At 41.7% G+C, this 25,386-nt stretch overlaps 1 protein-coding gene across 5 annotated transcripts in view; it reads right to left on the bottom strand.

Moving 5' to 3' along the window:
• Positions 1–824: 824 nt before the first annotated feature.
• KLF7 (Kruppel like factor 7) overlaps positions 825–25,386 on the bottom strand; it is an 87,104-nt gene continuing 62,542 nt past the window's right edge. For 3 of the 5 annotated variants that reach the window (XM_025211042.1, XM_006029537.3, XM_025211043.1), the window contains 2 exons: positions 16,029–16,152; positions 825–5,184 (listed from right to left, as the gene is read on the bottom strand). In XM_025211042.1, coding sequence (XP_025066827.1) covers positions 5,133–5,184; positions 16,029–16,152 — 176 coding nt within the window. In that variant the 3' untranslated portion in view covers positions 825–5,132. Of the gene's footprint in view, positions 5,185–16,028; positions 16,153–18,374; positions 18,499–25,386 lie in introns of those variants that run through there. The other 2 variants (XM_025211044.1, XM_025211045.1) reach the window with 2 other exon arrangements.

The raw sequence follows: 25,386 nt of genomic DNA, 5'->3' as shown, positions 1-25,386 counted from the left end.
CATGTGATATGGTCAGTGATTTCAGGGTATTCACTAAACATTTGTCTAAAGAAAAGTCTCATCAGATTCCAAGAAGCCTGATGCTCATGGGGAAAAAAATATATGTTAGTATGCATATTCACAGAGATGTAAATTGGTTTAGATCTAAAGTCATTTGATTCCTGCATGTTTGGCAGGAACTTGAGAGACAGCAACAGGCCTCCTGGGACAGCTATGCCTGTGAACAGGTTCACAGTGGGGGATTCTACTGTCCTAACTGTCCTACGTTCAAAGATGTTTTTCCTTGTGGAAAAATTCTATAGAATTTAAAAAATATGGATCTAATAGAGTCCTGTAAAAAAACCTACAGGTCTGATCCTATGTGCTACAATGCTACAGCAATATAGCAACGAAGCAGAACCCCAGGGTGAACTCTGGGCCCCAGCAATGTTTGGGAGAGTTTTGATAATGAATGCAATGGAACCCAGATTTTATCTATAGAATTTAATAGAAAATAATATAAAAGGTCTTGTAACTCTTTGACAGAGACTATGAAATTTTTTTTTGATTTGGCAGGCTGAATGATGACCACGAGAGTAAAGTAAATTTGATGTAATAACAGATTTGAATATTTTGGATAGGTTTTTCACTCTAGTTGCTAGAACTGCCCAGATATATATTTGAATAAAAACAAATACTCCAAAAAGCCTGTATATATACATATTCTATCGATAGGTAGATATTCTATATATCTATATCTAGTTATAGATATACATATTCTATATATATCTAGATCTAGATCTAGATCTAGATATATATATAGAATATGTATGTATACAGGCTTTTTGTATTATTTGTTTTTATTCAAAAAAAATGAAAATCCCACTGAACTGTGGCCCTGCTTTTAAATACTTTGAGAAGTGACTAAAATGTGACACTCCAGACTTGTACCTCCTGCTTGGTACAGTAAGAGGGAAACTATGCATTTGCTTGCCTTACACTAAAATGGTGATGTGTAAGGAAGAAAAAGCCCCACTTGTATGTAAGATCCCAGGCTGAGTTAGCAGAAAACATGTTGCTACTCCAAAATTGGGCAAAACTGAGGCAGAGTCATTGAAAGGAAAACTACTGAGTCTCATAGTCAGATATTGCCAATAGTCACTTTTCAAAGCCATACCTCTTTAAGGGGTCTGTGTCCTAATATATGAAGTGTGTCCTGATTGCTCTTCTCCAGACATTATGCATACATTCATAGCAAATCAAATATTCCTCTTCTGTACTGCTGCTCTGCTGATTTGTAGGTCTCTCACTCCCCTCCCCCCCATCTTTTCTGTATCCTTTGTTTCACTGTTTTCATACAATACTATTTTTCTCATGACCTTGGAAGCTATATTTGGCCCTTGAATGATGGCTTCTGTTCTGTAAGGGGCATGAATTCAACATGAAGGGAAAGAGAGTAAAGCTTTTTTTCATTAGGGCCCTCTTATGTTGTTGCTAGATAACTGGATTCTCAACAATGACACCTCTTACTAAACCTAAAGCACCCATTAAGCTTCTGATTCTAAAGCAGCCTTATAGAAAGGACTAACTTTTCCCCCATCTTCAGGACCTGCAGTCAGATGAAGTGAAAATAGTTGCAGCATAAAGACATGGGCAAGATTTAAAAAAAATGACTACTTATTCTGAACACCTCAAATTTCAAGCACTCAGTTTGAAACACCTTAAAAGGGACCTAATGTTTAGTACAGTGTTACTATGAAAAACAGTCCTACATACAGGGTGTGTCTACACGTTGCCCTACGGGAACATAGAGGCGTGCTATGGTGATGTAGCAATCTCATGTGATTGCCAGCTATGTCACCATAGCAATACGCTACCTGGGTATATTGCGCTATGGCAATGTAGCGGCAAAATCTACCCGTGTGCCATGCACACAGCACAGTAACCATCCATACTGTGCCATGCTTTACTACTTCTGAAAGGAAGTACTAAAGCACGGCAACGTGTAGACAAGCCCATTGTGTCTCAAACTGGGCGCTCAAAAATGAAGGCGCAGCTCACTTCTTACAATTTTTACCCACAATGCTTGTTTATCCATGATCCTATAACAATGTACAACAAGTGACTGACCAAGTGCACTGATCTGAGACACAAAATACCCAGTTTATATTTTTTTCCCATTAAACATAGCAGAAATGGTCCTGAAATACAAAATTTCAAAGCTAGAGGCCCATTATACACAGGACCTAACCGAGAAATCCAAATTCTGGTTCACCTTCTCATCCCTTTTCCCATAGTTTTGTTGTTTGGATCCAAGATTTTGATTTAGGCCTATCTCTAGAAGCAAAAAATTTACCACGTATTTCAGAAATGTCTATGGACATCAAAGGGGCCCTTGTTCTACCATATTTAAATGAGATGTCAACAAGACTACAAATGACAATAGGAAGTAAATAAATATTGTCTCTTAATATTTTTTCTTTTTTAGTCTTGCACTTAAATTGTCACTTAAATATTAAGTCTTGTAGGCTATTAATAGCATTTGTAAAGGCGGGTGCACTTAGAGCTTAGAAGAGGACACTTATGCAGATTCATAGCCAATGAATATTGTAATGGTGGGTATGTGAGCACATACTGTTGGATGCTACAGTAATGAAACTCTACAGTTTTCTATTTTTTATCTAATGCACTGACTGGATAGTTTACAATTTCACGCAGGTGAGGTTCCAGTGTCCTCATACTTCCACTAGATATTCTGGTAAAATAATCCACATATTCTAATGCAAATTGAATGTTAGGGCCCTCAAAACTCAGTTGAAAAGCCTAATGGAATGGCTATTAAAAATATGCAATTATAGAAGTAGAGAACTAGGAGATTGTCTGCAAGCAGTGCTCCAGTTGTGTTTTAATACATAGTGTATAGTTAGTTTTAAATCTTTGGAATAAAACTTGGTTTCTCTCTCTCTCTTGTTTTTGTTACTAATGTTATGTCATTGCCTTCAAAAGATGGTTAGATTTTGGTTCATATTCCATGCCATATGGGCCAGACATCATATTCCATCCCCATGCCCCCACCCACCCAACGTTCAATTGACAATCACAGTGTGTATGCAAACTGTGAGGAAAAAAACAGCATCTTTTGAGAAGATTCAATCTCTCACTGGAGCCAAAGGTTGCAAAAAAGACTGAGAACTCAAGTACCAAGGATCCTGGTGACTGCTCTTACATTTTACATGGATAAATTTGTTTTAATAGTTCAGTTCTACATCCCAAAACATAAATTAGGGATGCATTTTAACAGTCAGTGAGTCAAAACAGTCATGAGGGCAGTTGGCTAGTACGGTATAAAAGAACAGCAGCCATTTGTGGACCACATGCCATTTTGTTTCATTTCTAGACGCACCTTGCAGGGATGGTCCCAGAATATACAAAATATACAACCTGTCCTAATAACCACCACACCTGCTTGCATAGGCCATTTCATATGGTCCTAACGGCAGTCTTTGGAGTCGGGGCCAGTACCAAATAGCTACAAATGCAACTTATGTTAATATACTACTTTTTGTTGTTCTTTTTAAATGAAGGATTTAATCCACTTGAGCCAAGGAGGTAAAAAAATGTGCAGGATTCAAGGGTGTGTGTGAGGTCTCCATTGATCCTTGATGGTAGTTCCTATCCGCCTCATGGGTTACTTTAGACTAATCATTTGGATAAAAACTCAGTGTTGTGTACCAAAGCTGACCCTTCATTTATTCTTACATTTTTTTTATAGGAGTGGGCCATAGAGTCACCTTGATGAATGGGAAAGGAGGACTTTGAAATTTTCTCTAAAAGATTATGGTGAATGAAGCCACTTTACTTGAAAGCTGTTTTCCCTTTCCCTCTTGGGGACTGAAGTAGTATTTTTGGCTTTTTTTTTTTTTAATGATACTCAACCAAAACGTTAGGTTGTCTCTTTAAAAACTATTTTCAGGTGGTCTTTACACAAATAAAAGTCAATGTTTTCAACTGGTTAATAGAACAGCAAGAACAAGCAACACAATTTGTCAATCAATCACTGTGGGTTGTGGCTAACATGCTCACGTGGTGCTGAAGGAAACATGTAGTCATGCCTGAGTGGCCAGTCCAAGACAGTTATCCTTGTGAAGAAAAGGAGTTCTGAAGATCAGTTGTTCATGGAGAAAAGATAAAATGCTTAAGCTTCCAAATAAGCTTTTCAAGTTTTCATTAGACAAACAAGAAGTCCTAGTATGGCAATAAGATGATGCCTATGGCGGTATTACATGGTGTTTCGCAGGGACTTTTCCTTGGCCACTATGCAGTCATGTCAGCAGCTTCCAGAGTCCCTAGTGCATATGGTGTACAGTAGCCAAAAAAAAATCAAAACAAAAACAACAAACAAAAATGCAGTCCTCCATGTAGTCTACATAAACTCAGGCCAAAAAGAGGATGTACGTGTCACAGGTGTCACTCCACAGACTACTGCCATTAAGGCTATTGGTATGGACTTAAAAGGATCTTAATAGCTCAGTTCTAGGAAGAAGAACCAAAACCAAGACAGATCAAAGTGTCTGTGAAAAGTTGGACACATTGAACGTTAGGAATTCTCAGACAAAGAACAAATGAACCAAGAGGTTAATTTTGGCTACCAAACTGGGATTTGGTTTTCTAGGTCATTATTTTCCCCCCATCTATTTAAAAAGAAAAGTTAGTGCTACAAATATGCAACTTCAAGACAACATGTTTTCCTATGTAGTTGCACTGAGAAGCAAGTTAAATAAGCCCCTCTTACTGCTGTCAACCTGCAGGGAAGCCTTCTTTGTTTTCTTTGATTTTCCACTGGCAACAGCAGGAAACAAATCCAAGTGTGACAGAAGCACTGTACGCAATTGTTCTGCCTTACTGACATCATCACCTCTGCCCCATTTCCTTTCCTGCATCTTCTCCCATTCAGCTGGGGCAAGGCATAAAGAACAGATGTAGTATTTAAGTATAGTTGGGTGCATGACAGTGTGAGCATGTGGTCTGGGTACAGAGGATTATATGTGATTAAGTTCTCTTCTCCTGCAAGGCAGCGGGTAATAGCTGAGTTCCACCTTTACTCTGTGACTTAGCTCAGACAGCATTTATGTAATGCTGACTGTTTTAAATACTTAGATGTGTCTCTTCATGTGGAGGGCAAGGTGATCAGACCTGGAGAAACACCTGCAAATTAAACAAAAGCCAGAAGTAAATAAGAATGCAGCAAATGAGATTATCTACTACTTTTTCATTTATGTACATGGTCCATATGTACAGTGTCCTTTCAGATTTGTAGCCATTCCCTAGGACATGCCACATAAGGCCATGAAGCCATGATGACTTCATCTATACCAGTGAGTAGCTGCACTGGATCTTTGACTGCTATATTTGTAAATACACTGATCTTCTCTCTGCCCCACAGATTCATTCTGTCAGAGCCTGGCAAATAGGCAAGTTAACTCATTAGCTCATAGTCATAAAAATAACAATAAAATACATACATAGAAAGTAAGATTTTCAAATGCTTTCCACCAGAAGATGGTGTCACATTTTCAAAAGAATTCAGCACTTGCTTTGGCACCAAAGAGGCCAAATATGAGTGCTGAGCTCCTTATTTTGGTACTCATAGGGAAGCAGAGCGTCTTTGAAAATATGGCCATAATGCTGTCTCTGAGAAAGTCAGGACACTATGTCAATATTGGTGAAGACAGCCACAGAAGTACCTCTGAGAGAAAAGGCACAAAGAGTGTGAGCAATTTCTCCCAATCACATAAGAAGTCTGGCAACATAAATAATGAAACCCTAAGTCTTTGGGTTCCAGGTTCTGTGCTCTATCTTTTCTCTATTCCACCTCACCTCAACAAAATAGCTTTGCATTTGCAAAAAGTATAGATGGTTGTTAGTGCTTATTAAACGGTCACAGAATGTCCATTGTAGAGAGCAGAAACCTCTTTTTACCTTTTGAGGGCATGTCTATGTAGGCCAGTTAATCTGGATTAAGGCAAGATGTGAATTTAAAATGGAACAGCTATTTTTGATTACTTTATTCCCTGTATAGACTCTGATTCCAGAACAACTGTGCCTGATTCTGGTATCATATGGAATCATGGGGCATCCACAGGCAGTCATAAAGAAATAAATGGAAAATCTTGTGGATTGGAATAACAGGAAAGGGATGAAATGTAATAATGCAGTAAAGTGGAAGCTCATCAGTTGTAAATGACTGAAGTGAAGAAGTTAATGACAGGATGACTAAGAACTGCCAATGAGATGCATCCATGAAAAAGGTAAATGCAACTGTAAGATGCATCAGTCAAGGTATTTCTAGTAGCGATAGAGAAGTACTAGCACTATTACACACTGTGGAATACCATATATCTTCATCTGAAATACTGTATATAATTCTGGTCACCCACATTAAAAAACGGGGATTGAACTGGAACCTATATGGAAGTGGGCTAGTAGGATGATCACACTGACTAATATAAAAGAAAAAACACCCTATCACACATGACATTTTCTACTTTTGATGGGATTGTGTGTTCTTCAAAACCTACAGCTCAGCGGATATTGTAGCAGAGACCACTTTCAGAATTAACCTGTTCCATTGCTTTGGAAATTCTCTCATGCCATACAAAGCTACACTGCAAAACAAATGCTAACAAATGTTTTATAAAAAAAGCTTGTGAGAATCTGTGTAATGCATACATACTGATTTATAACAAATATATTTCCATAAAAACAACATTTGAATGGCCTGCATTTCTCAAGAAGAAGCAAGTAAGAATATTAACACAACTACTGTTAAAAAAAATTGCACTCTGTTTAACGGAAGCCATTCCGATAAATAGGTCCCATAGGCTTTGTGAACATGAGTCAGAGAAAGAGAAGAATCATAAAAATTAAAGAGGGCAAAGACCTGTTAGTGCATTTAGGCTGTTCTTCTGCCAGTATTCCCTGTGTGGGTGCCAGTATTTATCATATTCACTCCCCTTACAAATATGCATTTATAACACCAGGGGGAAAAAAAGAAAACCCTGCAAGAGGCCAATTTGCATTTAGTAGTCTTCAGCTGGTATAAAGCAGCAGATTTCTACTGAAGTCAACAGTGCTCTAGGGACTGACACCAGCTGAAAACCTGTCCCCTGCATCTTCAGAAATCAGAGAAAGAAAAATTAAAAGAAACAATGTATAATGATATGGAGGTGTGGAATCCTGCACTCTTTGCAGTGCCCAGATAAAGTAATGCATTAAACCTGATAAGAAACAGGGATGCCTTCCATAGGGCCGCTGGCTTCTAATTTAGCATAGCTAGAATTTTCTAGCCTTAGGGTCCCAAATGGATTCTTGGACAGACATCTTTCCATCAGTACAAACTAGAAGAGCAGTATGTTCTGGGTACCGGGGTTGCCAAAAACAAAGCAACAGCTTGAATGGGTGCCAAGACGATGGACACCAGCTGGCATTTTAGACTATGGGTAATCAGAGGACTGCACCCAAACAGTGCTTCTCCTCTGGTGGAGGCAGCCCTGATCAACAGCCTGCTGAGTCACTAACATGGCAAGATTTGTTAATAACAGAATCAACATTTCCTTTCATAGCAATAATCTCACAGACTGCTACAGTATATTTTTATATCTGCTAAACTAGTACCTGACTAATTCTGAAGGTTCTCTCATTGATGCTAATTTGGTTAGATTTTTTTTCCTTTTCTTTCTTTTTTTCCCCTTGAGACTGCTGCCAGAGGGCGCACAGATTTAATATAAAAGAAAGTCCCTGCATAATTTTATACCTCAACCCTACCATCAAAAAGAATGTCAGGAAGTGAGCTGTGGAGCCACTAAGGTCTGCCCATATTGTCCCTTCTTGGAACTAGAGCCAGTAATGGAGTAGACCCAAAAGAAGGAGTTACCTACAAAGGCCAGGGAGACAGGAATCCAAGCATGAGAGCCCTATGGATCTCTGGTTATTTTTGGAGCAGGCCTTCATCTACATACCTTTTCTGGTTCCCAGCTGTGTTCTGCAACACAGCTGCAGGCTGTACCTTGGCCCAGCATGCTCTATCTCCAACATGCAGTAATGCTATGTGTGTTTACGAACAGTGCTATGGCTCTCCCTAGTAGGGACAACTTACAATGCTTTAAAGCATCCTAATTCCTGATGGGGTTGGGAGGAGGCAGGAGAGAGAGGGACAATTGTATGCTCCTAAGTATACCCAGTTCCTCTGTTCCTTCTCCTCTACCACAACTCGGCATCTACAGAGAAAAGACGCCTGTAGTGGGAAGAAAACTTAATGTTCAGCTGTCTTTTTAGTTCTGCATAGATTTTCATCTGTGGGATTTGTTCCTCTGAGCTCTCTAGCCCTACAGCTAAGTGAGGGAAGGAGGGAGCACATGACCCTCATCTTGCAGTCCAAGGAAGCCAAAATATTATATATAGGAAAGAGTATGACACCAAGTTTCCTTCAGTTAAACATACATATACCCCACAAGACATTGGTGGCCACTGCCTGGTCCTTTGCTTATTCTGATGTTCTAATGAATTCCATTACCTAAAGAAAGTAAAATCACCTATTGTTTGAAGAGCATCTCATCTCTAATTCCTAAGGAATTCTGGTGATAACTAACATATTCATGGTGCCTCAGGCACGCGAGACTTTTTGAACTCTTTCTGAGCCACTTTAGTTCCCTTCCTTTCTCCCTTGCTACCTCTAAACCATACACATTCTCAGTCCATATACTCCTACTCAAAGTGGTAGGGGTTTGCCATTGAAAAGTAACAATGAGCTCTATACTGCAAGACATGGAGATAAAACTAAACACTTCATTTAAAGATAGCCTATTTGTCAAAAAAGAAGAATTTATCATCATTTATTACATTGTAGATAGTTTACACCAAGAATAAAGGACTGATCCAAAGACATGGAAATCTCCCTAATGTCTCCTATTGACTTCTCTGGACTTGGGTTGGTTGTGCTTTAAATGCTTTTACACCAAACTCTGTGAGCCTAAAATCATAATGCTTTAAACAGAAGTAGCTGACACTGATTCAGACAGAAAGAGACAACATGAATGTGTCTGTAAATGGGGGAAACTTGAAGATGACAAATGCTAGTTTTACTTTTCCCTGAGTTCTTTCTGAAGAAGCTGATTAAGTAAAGGCAGTGGTTTAGAGGTGAGGATCCTTCTTTTTCAGACCCTGACACAGAAAAGTACCTGTTCAAGTATAAGCTCATCCTTAAATACTTTTCTGACTACAGATGAACTTAAGTATATGGTAAAAAAGAGCTTGCCTGAATCAAGTCCTGGAACAATTTGGTGATAAAATGACTACAGCTGTGAAGAACTAAAAGAAAGTGTTACAGTCAAAGCAGGCATAGTTAAACTGCTGGAGCATCCATCTGCCACAGTGAGCTTCTGAGTACAGAAGAAAAATATGACTCTTATAACTAGATCCAGTGAGAGAGTAGGAAAATTATTTGACCATGGATGGATTAAAAACAGATGTGATCAAGTTGTGAATATTAGGTTAACCAGTGGAAAAAGTATTTGGCACTATTAAAGGAACAAATTATTTGAACAAAGCAACAAATAGGTATTATAGGGATGGCTGCTAGAGAAAATCTTAGCTAGGGAGAGATATATGTGAATATGGAAGAATAACACCTACCATAGGCTTAAGGGAGGCTGTAGGGTTAAGAGTGAGGGAAAAGATAGCAGAGTCTCAGGCAGGCAGGCAGCCTGGATGGAAGCCTGCCCCAGCTGGGGCTGGTTAAGCACTGGCTGCATGAGTAAGCCTTTGCAACTGTGCCTGGAGTAACTAGGATCGGTCTCTCTCAGGGATTGGCTGCTGATAGCGACCCAGGTATTTAGGAAAGCACTTTGGAAATGGCATTTAAGCTGCTCAGCATGGGAGTCTTTGGCTGTTGTTCCAAGTCCCTTTCCAGTTCTTGGCTCATTTTTGGATCTCTGACTTTGACTCCTAACCTTTGGCTTATTGCCCAGTCTCCATATTTGGCTCCTGGCTTTTTGTCTTAGTTCCTAGTTCCAGATTGTGGCTCTATGCATTGGAATGAACTTCCATGCCCTAATTCCTTACAGCTTGACCAGCTTTGGTATACCACCACTTCATCTGAGCACACCACAGAGACAGAAACCTTCCTGAGATGCCCGTTTGTAAATGAGGTGAAGAAGAATTTTGCTGAAGAAATGACAGAGTACTGGTCTGAGTTGTAGGCTTCTGCTTCAGTGCCTGAATTCCAGAGTATCTGTTCAAGTTCCAGTCTGAGTGCAGCGTTCCACGATTCTTCACGCCACAGTTCTGCTTTAAGTTCCTGAGTACCACTTCTAATGCCTGAGCACCATACCACGTTCCAGAGGTCTACTTTAAGTACCAGTTTGAATTCCAAGTTCCAAACTCCAGTTCAAATGTCAGCGTTTCAACTTGGATTCCAGAGGTCAGAATTCCACAGTTCTGCTTCAAGGTTCAGCATGTCAGTTTGAATCATGTTTCAGAAGTCTGAACACTAAGTTCTGCTTTGAGATCCTGCATACCAGCCTGATTTCAAATACCAATTCTGAGATCTGAGTTCCAGCGCTCCAAGCATCAGAGTCCCAGTTCAGGTGCCACAGCTCCAAAGCACCAGTCCAGATTCCTGAGTACCTGTACTGAGGTCCAAGTGCAAGAGTTCTGCTTCAAGATCTGAGATCTGTAGTTGCACTTTGATTTCCAGAATACCAGGCTGAGTACTTCTCGGAGTTACAGAACATTGATCCAGATTCCAGACGTCTGAGGTCTAAAGTATCAATCCAAGTTCTGAGGTCTGAGTCCCAAGAGGCCAGTGCTCGAGAGTAGCAGACCATGTTTTAACCGCCAGTCTCCAAAGTTTCTGCTCAAGATGCAAGTTCCAGAGTTCTCCTTTAAGCTCTTGAGTACCATTCAAAAAACCAGCCACAGCTCAAGGCCTCTGCCAGTTCTTGAGCCAGAACTCAGTCAGAGATAAGAAGGCTCCAACTCTGAGGTATGAAGTTCCAGTGGTCTGCTTCAAGTGGCAGGCGGAGTTCAAAGGTGTAACGTGACAGTCCAAGTGCCAGAGATCCATTTTGAGTCCCAGAAATCAGATCTCCAAAGCACAAGTTTTAAGCTCCAGAACTCTAATTGGAGTACCAGCTCAATCTCCAGAGTTTCATATATCTGAGCTCCAGAATACCAAGCTGACTTCCTTCCAGTCAAAGTACTGTTTCACATTCAAGAGGACTGGCCTATGTGTCAGAGTTTTGCTTGGGGTTTCAGAAATCTGAGGACCAGGGCTGCATGCTGAGTTCTGGAGTACCAGCCCAAGATCTTGAGGTCTGAGCTCCTGAGTTCTGCTTCAAGTTCCCGAAGTCTCAGTTAACAAGTTCCAGAGATCCAAACACCTGGATAACCATTCTGAGGTCTGAGTTCCAAAGCTTCAGAGTACCAGTCAGCTTTCAAATTCAGCTTCAAAGTCTTGTTTCCAATCCAAGTAGCAGTTTAAACACAAGTTCAGTCTCCAGCATCTTGAGTTCTGCTTCAAGGTCTGAGTTCAAGAGTACCAGTCCAAGTTCCATAGTTCTACTTTGAGCTCTAGAAGTTTGGGCTCCAGAGATTTGCTCCAAGATCTGAGTTTCAGTGCATCAACGGCCACGATAATTTCCAGAGTACCAATCCAAGTGCCAAAGTTCATCTTTAAACTCCAGAAGTCAGAGCGCCAGTTCCAGAGATCCAAGTTCTCAAGGCCAGAGCTCCAAAGTACTGATCCAAATCCTAAGTCTCAGAGTTCCAGATTTCCAGAGTCCAAGTAACAGTCTGGGTTTAAATTCCACTTTGAGTTGCAGAGCATTACAGTACCTTTGCCAGGTGAAGTATTAAGTTCCAGAAGTCCACTCTGAACAGCAGTTTGAGTCCCAAGCTCCAGAGAGTTTTTTGCTTTTGAAAACCAGAAGTCTGAGTTCTTCAGACAACTGATATGAGTTCCAGAAAACAAGTCAGAGTTCAAGCTCTGCTTCTGAAAGTTTGGGTTCCAGAGAGTCTGTTCCAGAGTACTGGTTCACGTACCACTTCAGTTTCCAAAGTCCAGATAAGAGTTACAGAGTTCTGCTTCAGGGTTTGAGTGCCAGTAAGAGTTCAAGTTTTAAGATCTAGACTTCTACGCTGAGTTCCAGAGGTCTGCTCTTCAGTGCACCAATCCGAACACTGCTGTGATCTCCAGAGTACCAGTGTAAGTTCCAGAGTGCTGAGTGTACTGAGTTCCAGCTCCAAGTCGCAGAGATCCAAAGTCCTGAGTAACAGTTTTGTCAGAGTCCAAGTACCAGAGTTCTGCTTCAAGGACTGAGTTCCACTTTGAGTACCTCTTAGTTCCAGAGTATCGATCCAACCTTCTGAATTGCAGTCCTGAGGTCTGAGTCCCAGAGGCCAGTGCTCCTGAGTACCACACTGTGTTCCAACAACGCTCCTGTTCAAGAACTCTGCTTTAAGCTTCTGAGTACAAGTTCTGAGTTTCAGCCAGAATACAGAATCCCAGAGGTCCAGGTTCCATAGATCAGCATTCCAGAGTGCCAATCGGAGTTCAATTTATGCTGCAAAATCTTAGTTCCAGTCTGGACACAAGTCCAAGTACCAGTTCAATCAAGAGTTCTATTTCAAAGTCTAAAATTTGGAGTTCCAGTCAGAGTGCTTCTCTGAGTTCAAGAGTACCAGTCAAGCATCACCATTCCACTTTGAATTCCAGAAGTCTAAGCTCCTAAGTACCACCCTGAGTTCCCAAGAGCCAGGTCTGCAGTACAAGTACTGAGCTCCAGATACCAGTTCCAGGATCTAAGCTCCAGAATTCCAGTCCCGGTTCCAGAGGTCTGAGTCTCTGACTACCAGTTCTAAGATCTACATCTCAGAGGCCAGAACTCCCACATACCAAATTCCAGAGGTCCAAATATTCTGAGGTCTGAGCTCCAGAATACCTGTCTGAGTGCTAGGGGTTTACTTCAAGTTCCAGAGATCTGGGGTGCCAAGAGAGATCTAGAGCGCCACATTTCCAGAGTGCCTGAATTTGAGATCCAAATTCCAGAATATCAGTCTGACTCCTGCAATTCTCATTCAAGATCTGAACTCCAAAGCACCAGTTAATTCTTAGTGCCTGTTCTAAGCCTCCAGTTCAAGTTCCAAGTTCCAGTCATTCCATCTTTCTTTCTCTCTTTCCCCAGGACCAGTTTGAGCTTCATTTCAAGTTTTATTGAGTTCCAGTTAGCATTCTAGTCAAGGTATTCAGCCTCAGCCCATCCAGGAGAGAAGGGGTGGTAAAACCTGTTGTAACCCAAGTCAGAACTGATGTAACATTGATGAATAGGAAAAGAGGGGACACCCTGGGAAAGGGTGGGGAAGTCGAGACCTACCATGTCTAGATTATCAGGCAGCCAGCCTGAACACAGGTCTGGCTCAAATGGGGCTGTTGAAGCACTGGCTGGATGAGTTAGCCTTTGCAGCTACGTCTGAGGTAACTGAGACTAGTTGAGGATTTGATTGCTGAGAACAGCAACTCAGTTGGTGGGGCTGTACCTGGCACTAGTGCTCAGCCTGGTCAATGCAGAGATCTCTAGCCACTGCTCTAATCTTCTCCTTAGTCCTTGGTCTGCTTCCTCATTCCTGGTCCCAGACCTTGGCCCTAACCATTGGGATCTAGGTCCTTGTCCATTACACAAGTTCTCCTTGGATTTCTCATAAGAAGGTTGCCATTCCATCATAGAAACCAGGAGTTCATGTGGGGAGCAGGGTCAAGGGGTGAAATGCTGCTTTCTTAAAAGGAAAGCAGTCCTATGCTAAAATTAGAGAACAGAAATGCTCTTCCACTTGGTAGAGATGCTTATAAAAGGCAAGACTCCAGAGGCCTGTACTTCATTTATCCTGTCCCTCATTCTGAACAAACAAAAGATAATCCAGGGATGAAGCAAAAGTAAATCCAAGAGGAAGCCCTTGGGAGGGGGGCAAACTTGCTCAGATGAAGATCTTGGAAAGACAGGATGTGAAAATGATCAAATTTCCTTCCTATCCAAGGATGGGTTCCCTGTTTATGTCCTGTGCGTCCTTTGTCCATGCATGGTTTTTGCCAGTCAGACTTGCCTAGAGGCTTTCTAGGGCAGTTATTGTCTTACAAAGCATCTTCTTACCCTAATGGAGAAACCTTTGTGCTGCATGAGAAAGGTGATTTTCTTAAGCTTCTTTAAATGTATATTATACATATCTCACATACATACTTGGATCCAGTTTAGGCATAATCAAACAATGTGCTTGTATCTGAACAGGTTATCCAGCTAATCCTATTTCTTTTTGAAATAGGAAAAATATTTTATATAAAAATAAAATTAGCTAGATAACCTATTCAGATTCAAGCACATCATTTGATTGTGCCTAAACTGGATCCAGGTTTCACTGTGGGCAATGTCAGTCTCCACTCCGGACACTTTTTACTGTTGGATAATGTCAGTGCTGTCAGATGTGATTACTGGGCTAGTCTCTTTTGGCTCCATCAAAATTATGTTTATTATTACTAGTAGTGGTAGTAGTAGTAATAGTAGTATTTTAAACTGGCTGGGCCAGATTTTCAGAAATACTTAGCACCTACATTTAGGATCAGATTTTTAGATGAGCCCAACTTCCATTCAGGCTGCTACAATCGGCACCCAGAAGCTCCTATTGTTCTCAGTAACAGCTGCTGAGTACGCAGCCCTGCAAGCAAATCTGGCCAACTGAAAATCAGGTGCCCATATAAGAGCTGTTGTGTCTGGAGCTCACTGGGGAACCTGGCTCTGGAAACTTACTAAACTTTAAAAGAGAGACAACAGAATATGAAATACAGAGCACCTCCTTTATCTAAAATGATCTCAAGTGTGGGATCAAGAGAGAGACTCTCAACTAGTGTGAATTATGTAGATCCATCATTCTTGTTTTAAAAACCTTGGGGTAAACCTTTTCAAGTATACCAAAATCATTTAGGCAGTTCTACAAAGGTTGCTTTTTGTTTCTAGGAACTGTCTTTTAAGCTTCTAAAAGGAGAGAAAAGCAATTATATAGGGGAAGATGCTAAGTTAACTTAAACAGAAGGTTAATGATAAATTGACGGCATAGGGATAGGAAAATGCTATCAGTCCCCAGAATTGTCTAAACTTTTGGGTACCTTAGACATACACTTGAATCTGTGACCTTTCCCTCTCACCTACTTGCTGTGATGAATCACCTCTCCCAGTGGTTTCTGAAGTTCAACCGCCCCTTGGTGTAACGTCCATTACATGGACCAGGAAGCAAAGAGGTGCGGCTTAAGAAAAAATTTTGTAAGCAGGAAGGATAGCAAGAGGGCTCAGTCTTTGCTGTCAAAGTCATGTAGGATCCACAGAGAAGGAAAGCTATAGTGCTGAGCTGCTAGTGGGTTACAGAGGGCAACACAGAGCTTCATAGGCTATGTTTGGGGCTTTATAGATAATTTTTCTATGCTTAGAAATATAGCACTTGAGAATCCTTTAAAGAGCAACATTGTACTTTGTCTCAAATACTGCTCCCATCAAAGTCAATGATACAAGTTCCCACTGACTTTGTTGGGACCAAGATCTGGCCATGTATCTGTTTCTGCTTTAAGCATCAATAAGGAAAAAAAAAGTGTAGGAATTAATGTTGAATCTTAGTTCAGTCCCCAGCACGTAAGCATCCCGTTTCAGAACTCCTCTTTCCTCCCCATTCTGCCTCCCAGATACACACCCAAGGTAGCTTAAGTCATCACCACAACTGCCTGGCAGCCTAACTAGCTAGCAATTGAAATATATATGGTAAATCCTATAGAAGGGGTTTCCTCCTTGTAGATCAGGGGATAAAGGCACATTGGCCAGGTAGCTCAAGGCCCTACTATCTGCTGCCAGATGTTCTGTATGGAAGACCAGAGGCTTTGGTCCTTGGTGAGCTGGCAGTGCAGTGCCTTTCACAACCACTATATTTATCTGAACATCATTTTTAGAAGTCTGCATTACCTGTCACAATGGTTGCATTTAAAGGGTTTTGCACCTGTGTGTTTCCTGTAGTGCCTCGTGAGCTCATCGCTTCGTGCAAAACGCCACTCGCACCCTTCCCATGAGCACTTGTATGGTTTCTCACCTGCAGAGGGAATGAGAAAACAATCATGACTGCAGGGAAATTACTCCTAACTAACCTTTTCATTCCCGTGCCTCCTTATATCACCAGAGGGTCATTTTCAGCTCCCTGAATCAACACTGTGAATACTTGCTAGCTATTAGCTCAGGGGTCAGCAATCTTTTACTAATGTCATGCTAAATTAAGATAACTAGGTCTTCCTCAGGTCACAGGCAGCCACTAGATGGCACATTCTTGTGCACAAGTGCTTGATTGGGCTGGATAAAATCTCTTGTAGGTTGCTGACCCCTGTACAACATATTGACAAAAAGTGTACGTGTAAGTTAGGCACATGGTTGCTGGTACAAACAGACCCAAAGTTCTTAAAATGCCTTTTGACTAAAAAGAAGTAATCTGTTGTGGTTTTCACATAAGTAGATAGCATTCATATCCATGCCAACCAAGACCTGATACGATATCTCCTACATAGTTAATTTATAAAGTGAACTCTGCTCTTTGATTCAAGACATTACATTTCAGTATAGTAAGTGCTAGAAGAAAACATTTTATCCCTTAATTTGATACGCTACTGCAACCTTCTGAAGTCTTTTGGACCGTATTTATCAGGTGTTATTCCAGCAGCCACTAGAACTCTCTCTCTCACAGTTATATTGAAGCAGCCAGTGTCGCACAATTGGATGTCAGTACACAATCTTGTCAGCTGTGTTCACATTTCTTCATTCTGTACTATAAAACAGGCTTTGGGGGCCAAATTCAGCACTGGTATACCACCAGTGAAATCACTGATATTACTCCAAGGCCATTGCCATCTTAAAATGGATACCCTTTAGGTCTAAAACATGACCCCTTTATTGTTTACTCCCATTTCTTTATAGGATTGCAAAATCTGTGTGTGCACTTTCCACCTCCCATCAGAATAAATGCTTTTCTCTTACACAAAATCAATGTCAGTATTCCCAGCACTCAAAAGCAGCCCAGCAATAAACAGAGTGAGGATGCATCAGAGGAGGCAGGGCATGAGAGGACACGGTGAGGAAACCAATTTCACTCTCAAGCTTCCAACAAAGAATTTTAAACATGGAGGGATATAACAGGGAGGGATTTTTTTTCTTTTTTTATAAAAATTCTGAATACTGCTAAGAGGGTGACTTTAAAAAACAAACCAAAAATGACAGTCCATAATGCCTCCTGCCTAGAAAAAACAATTGCTCAACCATAACAGATTTAAATCTCAAATACAGTGTCAGGTGTCTACATTTCATTTGCCACAGAGTATACTCCTCAGGTAATGGAGAAAGATCTCATTACTTTATAGTCCAAAACAGGAAGAGCCATATATTTCAGGGAAAGCAAATTGTACAGGTCAGAAGAGTGCATAGGCCATATTCATCTCTGGTGTAACTCTGTTTGAAGCAACAGGATTACATCAGGAATTGATTTGACCCAATCTGCTTAGAGAAAGCTTCTTTGTGGTTAGTCATTCTCCAAACATTATTGATTACAAGCTTGGCTCTGCTGCCCCAAAGATAAAATGGAAAGTTGGCACTGACAGGGGAGGAGAATGAACTGCCATACCTCCTGTAATCCAGCAATTCAAGCCCTTCAGCCTCAACTCTGAGGGCTTTAAAAAGCAAACTAACTAAATAAAAGGGTTCCTAGGACCAAAGCAGTGCAGAAAGGAAACCTTACATGAAGCTGCAGTAGGCAGATAAATGCCAAGGCAGATATGGGTCCACCAATCAAGAAACTAAAGTCTACAGGCCTTAAAGAACAAAAGCTACATAGTGGGAAAGGGTAGGAGGCAGGAAAAAGAGCTAGAAGGATTTTAATTTCAAACCAGGCTTTCCCTGAAGCTCAGTCTACTCACATACAATTGTTTTCAGCATTATAAATGGGTTTTCTCCTGAAACCTACATGGAACTTTGCAATGTTTGGCTTTTTTTTTTAATACAGACATTTAATCCAATTACAAAAATTCACCACACTTTACAATGTGGTCCTAGATCAGAAGATACCAGAACAGAAAATCTCATGTAGATTGCAAGATCTAAGGAAACAGAGAGGACTGTAAAAATGAAATGAACAATAAGAAAACCAATGGCTTATAACAATACATCTGTCTATGTTGCAGATTGCAGTCCAGAGGAGAGATACCCGTGCTAGCTTTAAATGAGCTGACCTGTGTATTGGAACCAATCTAGCCATGACAGCAAGAACTCCTTGGAGGATCATTCACTGGGAAGCAGGGTAAATGAGCCCTTGTTGAGCTCTGCTGCTGTCATGAGGAGACAGCTTCCCATACCCCAGGCTGATCTCAACACTGCAGTGTAGTCTGCTCTGTAGCCCTACCTAATAAGAAAATAGAATAGCCCAATAAAACACAACATAGAACAGATTATTCAAATCTAGAAATATGTAAAGCTTTGTTAAAAATGGGGTTTTTTTTAGCTCAAAGAGCTATTAGGTGTTTTTATTTCCACCAGGCACTATATTGTGAGCTAAGTGCTTGCTTTTCATTCCCACACTAGTACCTTTTCCTGTCAATGTGCTGTGGCTCTGGCTTTGCCAATGTGATACCTCCCAAAACACTGTATTTCATATAGCATACTCTATTATAATGTCAGTGATGCTCAACCAGGTTGCTGTGAGATCCTTTAAAGGGTACTGTGGAGTACTGTGCAAGATTAGGTGTGCAAACACCTACCTGATCTACAAGATAAACCCAGAGATTTCAGTATGAATCCATAGTGTCAAAAACATTCTGACCTGCTGTGGTTTTTCTGAGTTACTTGCAACAGAAAAATTGCTCTTTTTTTTTCTATTGTCAGAAAATGGGTGAAAGCTCAGAGCTGGTATTTGCATAGAGGGGTGCCTTGAGTCTAACAAAGTTTACCTAGAAACTGGGCATCCAAAAATGACTCCCCAGCTTTTGATCTTGCTCATGATGGTGCCAGCCAGCAGCTACTCTGCTGGGATATCTTATGCTTCATTTTTAAAAGCAGTATCTGGTAGGAATAGATTGATGTGCAATGCATGTTGCCAATCATGCAGCTTGCCTCACTGAAGAAGAAAGAGAAGCTCTCCCACACCTACCTCATTGTGGAAATGGATAGGAAGGCAGACATGTTGGTCTACGGCCATATCTTTGCTACATACACTATGAAGGGAGTGCGAGAAGCTGACTCTCTTCCCACATCAGTTGAGACAGAAAGTCTCATACAGGATAGATGGGTTAGGGACAAATGCTGCGGCTGTTCCCTGAAATCAATGAGCCTTGTGACAGAAGCAGGATTTGGTTAATTAACATTTGTCAAGAGGCCTGAAAATGTAAAGTCTCTATATAGGTTATTTTAGATATAAAGGCCAAACATTATTACTGTTAGACCCAGGGGATGTTACATCTCTACGTTCTTTGTGCTCCAGGGGCGCTCTCTCAAACATCCCCCATTTGGCTTTGCCCAGCAACAAGCCTTGTTGTGTTTTCACTCTTCTCCTCTGGAACAGAAGCCATGCACTGCCAAATAAATGTCAGACTGTGCTGCTTTGTGCTCCCAGGCAGTGTGCTTGCTTACTGTACTCCATGGCATAAAAGCAAAGAAGCCTGTGACCTTTAAAGCCATGTCAAAAGGCATCCTTGACCCACAGACTCCAAGTGTTTGGATTTCCTGCCCTTCCCCCTCTCCTGTTCAAAACTCAGGGGGGGGAGGGGGCAGAGGGGAGAAGGGGGAGGTAAGGTAGGGAGAGCAACTATGTGCACAGAGAGCAAGCGCTAACTGCATCTTTTAATTATTACTTAATTCTCACTTGGTGGGGTATAAATAAAAGCTTCTCATGTCCAGTGGTCCCAAAAAGGCACTTGAATGAGGTGCTCTTTCCTATCTCAGTAGTGGCAGTGGTGGGAAAGATTTATGCAGGATGATTTCCACAATGTCTTGCTTGCTCTTCTGTTTCAGTAGAGGAGTAGTATGAATAAAAGGATATATGGTAAAATTCTGGCTTTACTGAAGGCAATGGCAAAACTCCCATTGACTCCAACAGGGCTGGGATTCACCCTTTTAATTAATTAATTAAGAGCTTCTAAATCCAATTAAAAATAGAAACATCGCAGGGCTGTACCGCACACATTTCTGAGAGCTGCTTTCAGAAGGGCGAATGAAGAGCACGGTGAATTTTTTTGGACTGTGGCTTTATTGATTCTGCCTCCAGTGCCTCAGATTAGTGAACATGTGAAGAATCTTTCAAGCTCCTTTGTGGAGTGATCAGGGCCTGGCATGCTGCACATGTGTTTTAACAAGTCTATACATTTAGGCAAACACACACCCACATAAATCATAGACTCATAGACTACAAGGATTGGAAGAGACCTGTAAGATCATTAAGTCCGGTCCCTTGCCATGGGCAGGAGGTAATTGGGCTCAAATGAGCTCAACGAGGTGCCTCTCCAGCCTCCTCTTGAATGCCTCCAGGGATGGGGACTACACCACCTCTGCTGGGAGTGTGTTCCAGATTCTTGATACCCTTATGGAAAAGAAGTTTTTCCCTATGTCCAGCCTATATTTTTCCTGAAGTAGCTTGTGTCCATTGTTCCTTGTCCTCCCAAGGGGTGCCTTACTGAAGAATGGCTCCCCTAGATCTTGGTGTTCACCCCTGACATACGTGTAGGTATCTATCAAGTCACCTCTCAGTCTTTTCTTACTCAGAGTGAACAAACCCCATTCCCGGAGTCTCTCCTCATATGGCCTATCCTCCAGGCCCCTAATCATACCAGTGTCAAATGGTCATTAAAAAAAAATTTGCTACCCAAATATAAACTGAGTCATTCTGTCTTGCTAGTGTCTAACATGTCCCACAGATGGTGCCCTACAAAGCCTATGAGGTATATTGTCTTTCATTTTAGATTACACATGCATACACAGTATAAATAGCCAGATTAGATAGGCAGATAATGGCTTATTAACATGAATTTAGGGTGGCCATGCATGATTCAAGTCATGCAGGTCCCCTAAAATGAGTGCTAGTGAAACCTTTGCATGCCCCATAATACCACATACTTCTTGGAAAAATTACTGGTGCCAAAGTAAGGGGTCTCAGCCACCTGCAAATATTTCTTTTCTCTACCTGTAGCAGAATACCTTGTTGTACTTCTAGACTATGAGCTCAATGGAGAAGGGACTGTCTTTATTTCACTTGTACGTATACAATATGGCCCAGACTGGGGCCTCAAGGCACTGTACTTTCTTAAATATAGAAAGAGTTCCTAGGGCATCAAAGACTCTACACACAACTTGCAAGTGGGGGGGCATTGTCACTGTTGTAGTAAAACATACATGCAAACGGTTCTGTTGCTCAGCTGTTATTAGTAGTGAGAGCTATGGCCCTGATTCACCAGTCCAACCCAGCTGAGGAAAGCATATAAACACATGCTTGAAAGTAATAAATATATGCCTAAAGGGTAGATCTTCAAAGGCTGGGGACTGTAGTATGAGCAGATGCACACCATTCTCCACATGCCTAGGCAGAGATCTTAAAAGTGGCCTCCTGCCCAGAAGTCTTTGGTTCTATTAAGTCCTTTCTACAGCACATCTTGGTTCACTCTGGTAACTGGAGAACAAATAACTTTACAAGTTTAATTTCCCCCCACAACCACAGCAGGGACACATAGACAACATGCCATAACATTTTGCCAGTGATTCAAAGGAAGCCAGCCCATTATTGTTTGCACTAAAAGCCCAGGCTCTTCCCAGTTCACAGCAAACCCCTCAAAGAGATCCTGCAATCTGGTGAGCTTCAACAGTATTACTAAGAATTCTTTCATTTTACAGAAGTCCAGTGCAATCGATATGAAATGCCACCAAGTCATCTCACAACACCCAACTGCCAATATCCATGGTCAGCCTTGTATGATGACTAATGGTACATGATCCTTGCTTTTTATTCTGAGCTCATTAATTTAATTTGTCAGATTCAGTGATTTGTAGGAAGACTCCTGAATGGTGTCTAAAGGGTGTGTGCCATGTTCCAAGTCTCAGAACCCACCCAATAGTGGCATGAAAGTAGCAAGTGCTCATGTGGTTTGTGTATATTTAGTGAACATGATGATTTGGAACCTCATGTACCCATGTGATTCCTTCCTCTTGGGAGTGCCTACATGAGGCACTATACTGCACTAGCATCTAGTAAATACAGGTGCTAGATTAACTGTGCAATAGTAACTGCCCAGGAGGACTCAGGTAGACATTGACAGGGAGCTAATTTGCTCCTGGTTAGGCACACCAGCAGGGGGCCCAGTGGTGGTGCTGCTCAACTCTCAGCTCCCGCCAGGAGCTGGTAGCTAATCAGCATGGAGACCGGGTCCCTCTTTGCCCGCCCTGTCTTGGTGCTGCAGGGCTCCCGCCTCCCCACAGGAGCGAGGAGCTGAGAAACGCAGCACCAGGACTGGGGAGCTCTTGCTTCCCTGCTCAGCCAGGGGCTGGACGGGAGCTGTCCCGCCAGTGGGGCAGCTGGCACTAAGCCCCCAGCTGGGTGAGGAATCCCTGCTCAGCCAGGAGCTTGCTGCCAGCTGCCCCACTGGTAGGACAGCTTCTGCCCAGCCCCTGGCTGAGCAGGGATTTCCCACCCAGCCACGGTCTCACTGCCAGCTGCCCCACTGGCCGATTGGGCAGGGGGCTGGGAAACAGCTGCCCCTACCCTTCCCCCAGAGCACAGGCCCCATATCAACATGAGGCTGGCACCTAGGGGAGCCCAGAGCTCCTTCTGGCTGCTGCAATGGGGCAGAGCAGGACATCAGTAGCTCTGCTTTGAATTGCTCCTCTTGGGAGAAAATTTGCTCCCAATGGGCAGATGTGTAGATGTGGGATGCAGGGAAAGCTTACTGCGCAGTATTCTACCCAGTCTGCTACTTTTTTACACTGGAGTAGTGCTGATAACACCAGTGTAATTTTTTCATTTACATTTCACTGAATGTGAAATGCAGCACTGACATACCCGCCACACAAAAGTACCCACATTAAATACGAGAGAAACCCAGCAGGGTTCTCGTCCAAAAACTGTACATGTAAAAACAGGAGTAGCCAACATCAAGACTTGCTCCATCTCTTCGCTCCAGATTGTAGAGGTCCTTCTTCCCACTCCCATCCCCAAAGTCTGGGAGGAGCTTCCTCTTCATACACACTCTTGAGGTCTTCCCTGAAAAAACTGTGAGATTTTTAAGTAAAAATAATAAATGTTGGGTGCCTGTCTTTTGGGTTTTGAGCTTGTAAGATACATCCAGGTCAGGCTTTTAAGCAGGGCTGGACACTTGAATAAAAAACCCAGTAAGCTAAGTGTTTCCTCCCCACAGGATTCCAGGAGCTGGGACTTTCAGAAAAAAAAATCAAACCCAAACAAACCATTGACTACCGCGATGTGTATGATACAATTATGAAAGTCCACAATGCCGCGGGTGAAAGCCCGGCTCCCTTTGTATCACTGGCAAAATGCCCACCAACTTCAAAGGGTCAGGATTTCACACTATCTCTTTATAAAATCAAAAATAAACATGCCCTGAGGGCATGTATATACCCCTCCCCACAAGCACAGTGTCAGTCAAAATATTTCATTTGCTATGACTGTAAGTGAAACAGTGAAGAAGCTCCAAGCCCCGTGCTACAAAGGAGCTCCATGCAAGCAAACTGCTCTCACCAAGCTCGTTCCAGGATCGCAGCCTCTGCTCTGTCTGATTTCTCTCTCTGTTGCCTGATGACCCAGTAAAAAGTCTTTGTAAGTGTTGATTTAGGCAAAGTATTTTAAGAGAGAGGGAAAATAGATCCTGATAGACTTGCACTCTACAAATTTGAACTAAAAAATTTAGCCTTAGGAGCCCTTTCTATTTCAGTCCCTCGATACATAGCGTACAAGTAGCTTTGACAAACCAAATAAGAACCCCCCCACACACCCCAAAAATCAATACCTGTTCCACCACAATGATCTACTGCACTTGGCTTGGGGATTCATTGCCCCAAAGAAAGGTTTCATGAAACACATCTACAAAACTCTTTTTCTATCCTTTCTTCGAAATGGTGATAAAATAATTATTTGACAGAAAACCAGTTCAAAAGAGATTCAAATGCCAGTCAAATTATTTGTACTGAAAGTCAGGCCTCAGAACTTGTGTTCCAACTCCTTTCTTGTGGAAACAAAGGAGAACTGCAAAGTGCAAATGAAAATGGACTGAAATGCAGGATTCATTTCCTGAATTCCTCTTCTAAACAAAGTGTGGAGGGCAAGAGCAAAGAGATTTGTGACTGCAATCTAGTAATCCAATGCACTTTTTAAAAGAACCTTTTAATATTTCTCTTTGCCACCTTTTCTGCAAAATCCTTTGATGCTTGCTGTTTCAGAGATGGCAACCTAATGTGCCATTACGCACAGGAGAACTATCTGTGTTGCTGAAACCTGTGCAATCCATGGCATATTTCACAGAATAATGTAATTTGAGACATCATTAGAGAAATAGGAAATAATGCAAACATTTCAGATGGAGGTGGGGATTTCTACGGTATACGTTTCCCCACCTAGGGTGGCTTGCTGAAATATGCAATAAATGCATTGATACCTAGCTTTGCAGTTCTTTTGATATGAAAAGCCTGCCATATCACAGTAGGAGTCCCAACATGATGCATTACATGAATGATATTTTATATTTATGATACTTTATATTTATGACCATTTCATCCCAAAGGGTTCAAGAGTACTTTTATGAACTATACATGTCATACCAGTGAAATGTAGCCAGTTTTACTAATTAGAAGAGTACTAGTACACAAACACACTGCAACGGGAAACCTTATTAGCCAAGGTCATTAGATAAGACCTCCATTTCTATGAAAACTGGCACGTGACTTCTGATAGCAGCATGTTTCCAAAAGAATGACAATTCTATAGGGCTCCTCTAAAATAGCAGTATCTTAATAATAAGCTTTTTGGCCCTCACTGCACCACAAGGACTCGTCTCTTGCAGCCCCTCTCCTCTGGACACTCAAAACTGCTGCAGCAGAGAAGTGCAAGTTGCACTCACATGGCTCAGGCAGCTGAGACCTTCTTCTGCTTTGCCAGTACAGTTAAGTGAAAAGCCACTGATTTACAGCACCTTGTGTTAGCCACAATACATCACAACTCTCTAACATTAATAATAAGTTAATTCCTTTATGAGAAGGAGAGAACAGCCAGAACCATTAAATATACACATCCTCTGGAGGT

Source organism: Alligator sinensis, unplaced genomic scaffold (assembly GCF_000455745.1).
Source record: "Alligator sinensis unplaced genomic scaffold, ASM45574v1 scaffold372_1, whole genome shotgun sequence".
NCBI classification, from domain to species: domain Eukaryota; kingdom Metazoa; phylum Chordata; order Crocodylia; family Alligatoridae; genus Alligator; species Alligator sinensis.
Note: the sequence above shows the minus strand (reverse complement) of the source record. Positions and strands in the feature narration are given on the sequence as shown.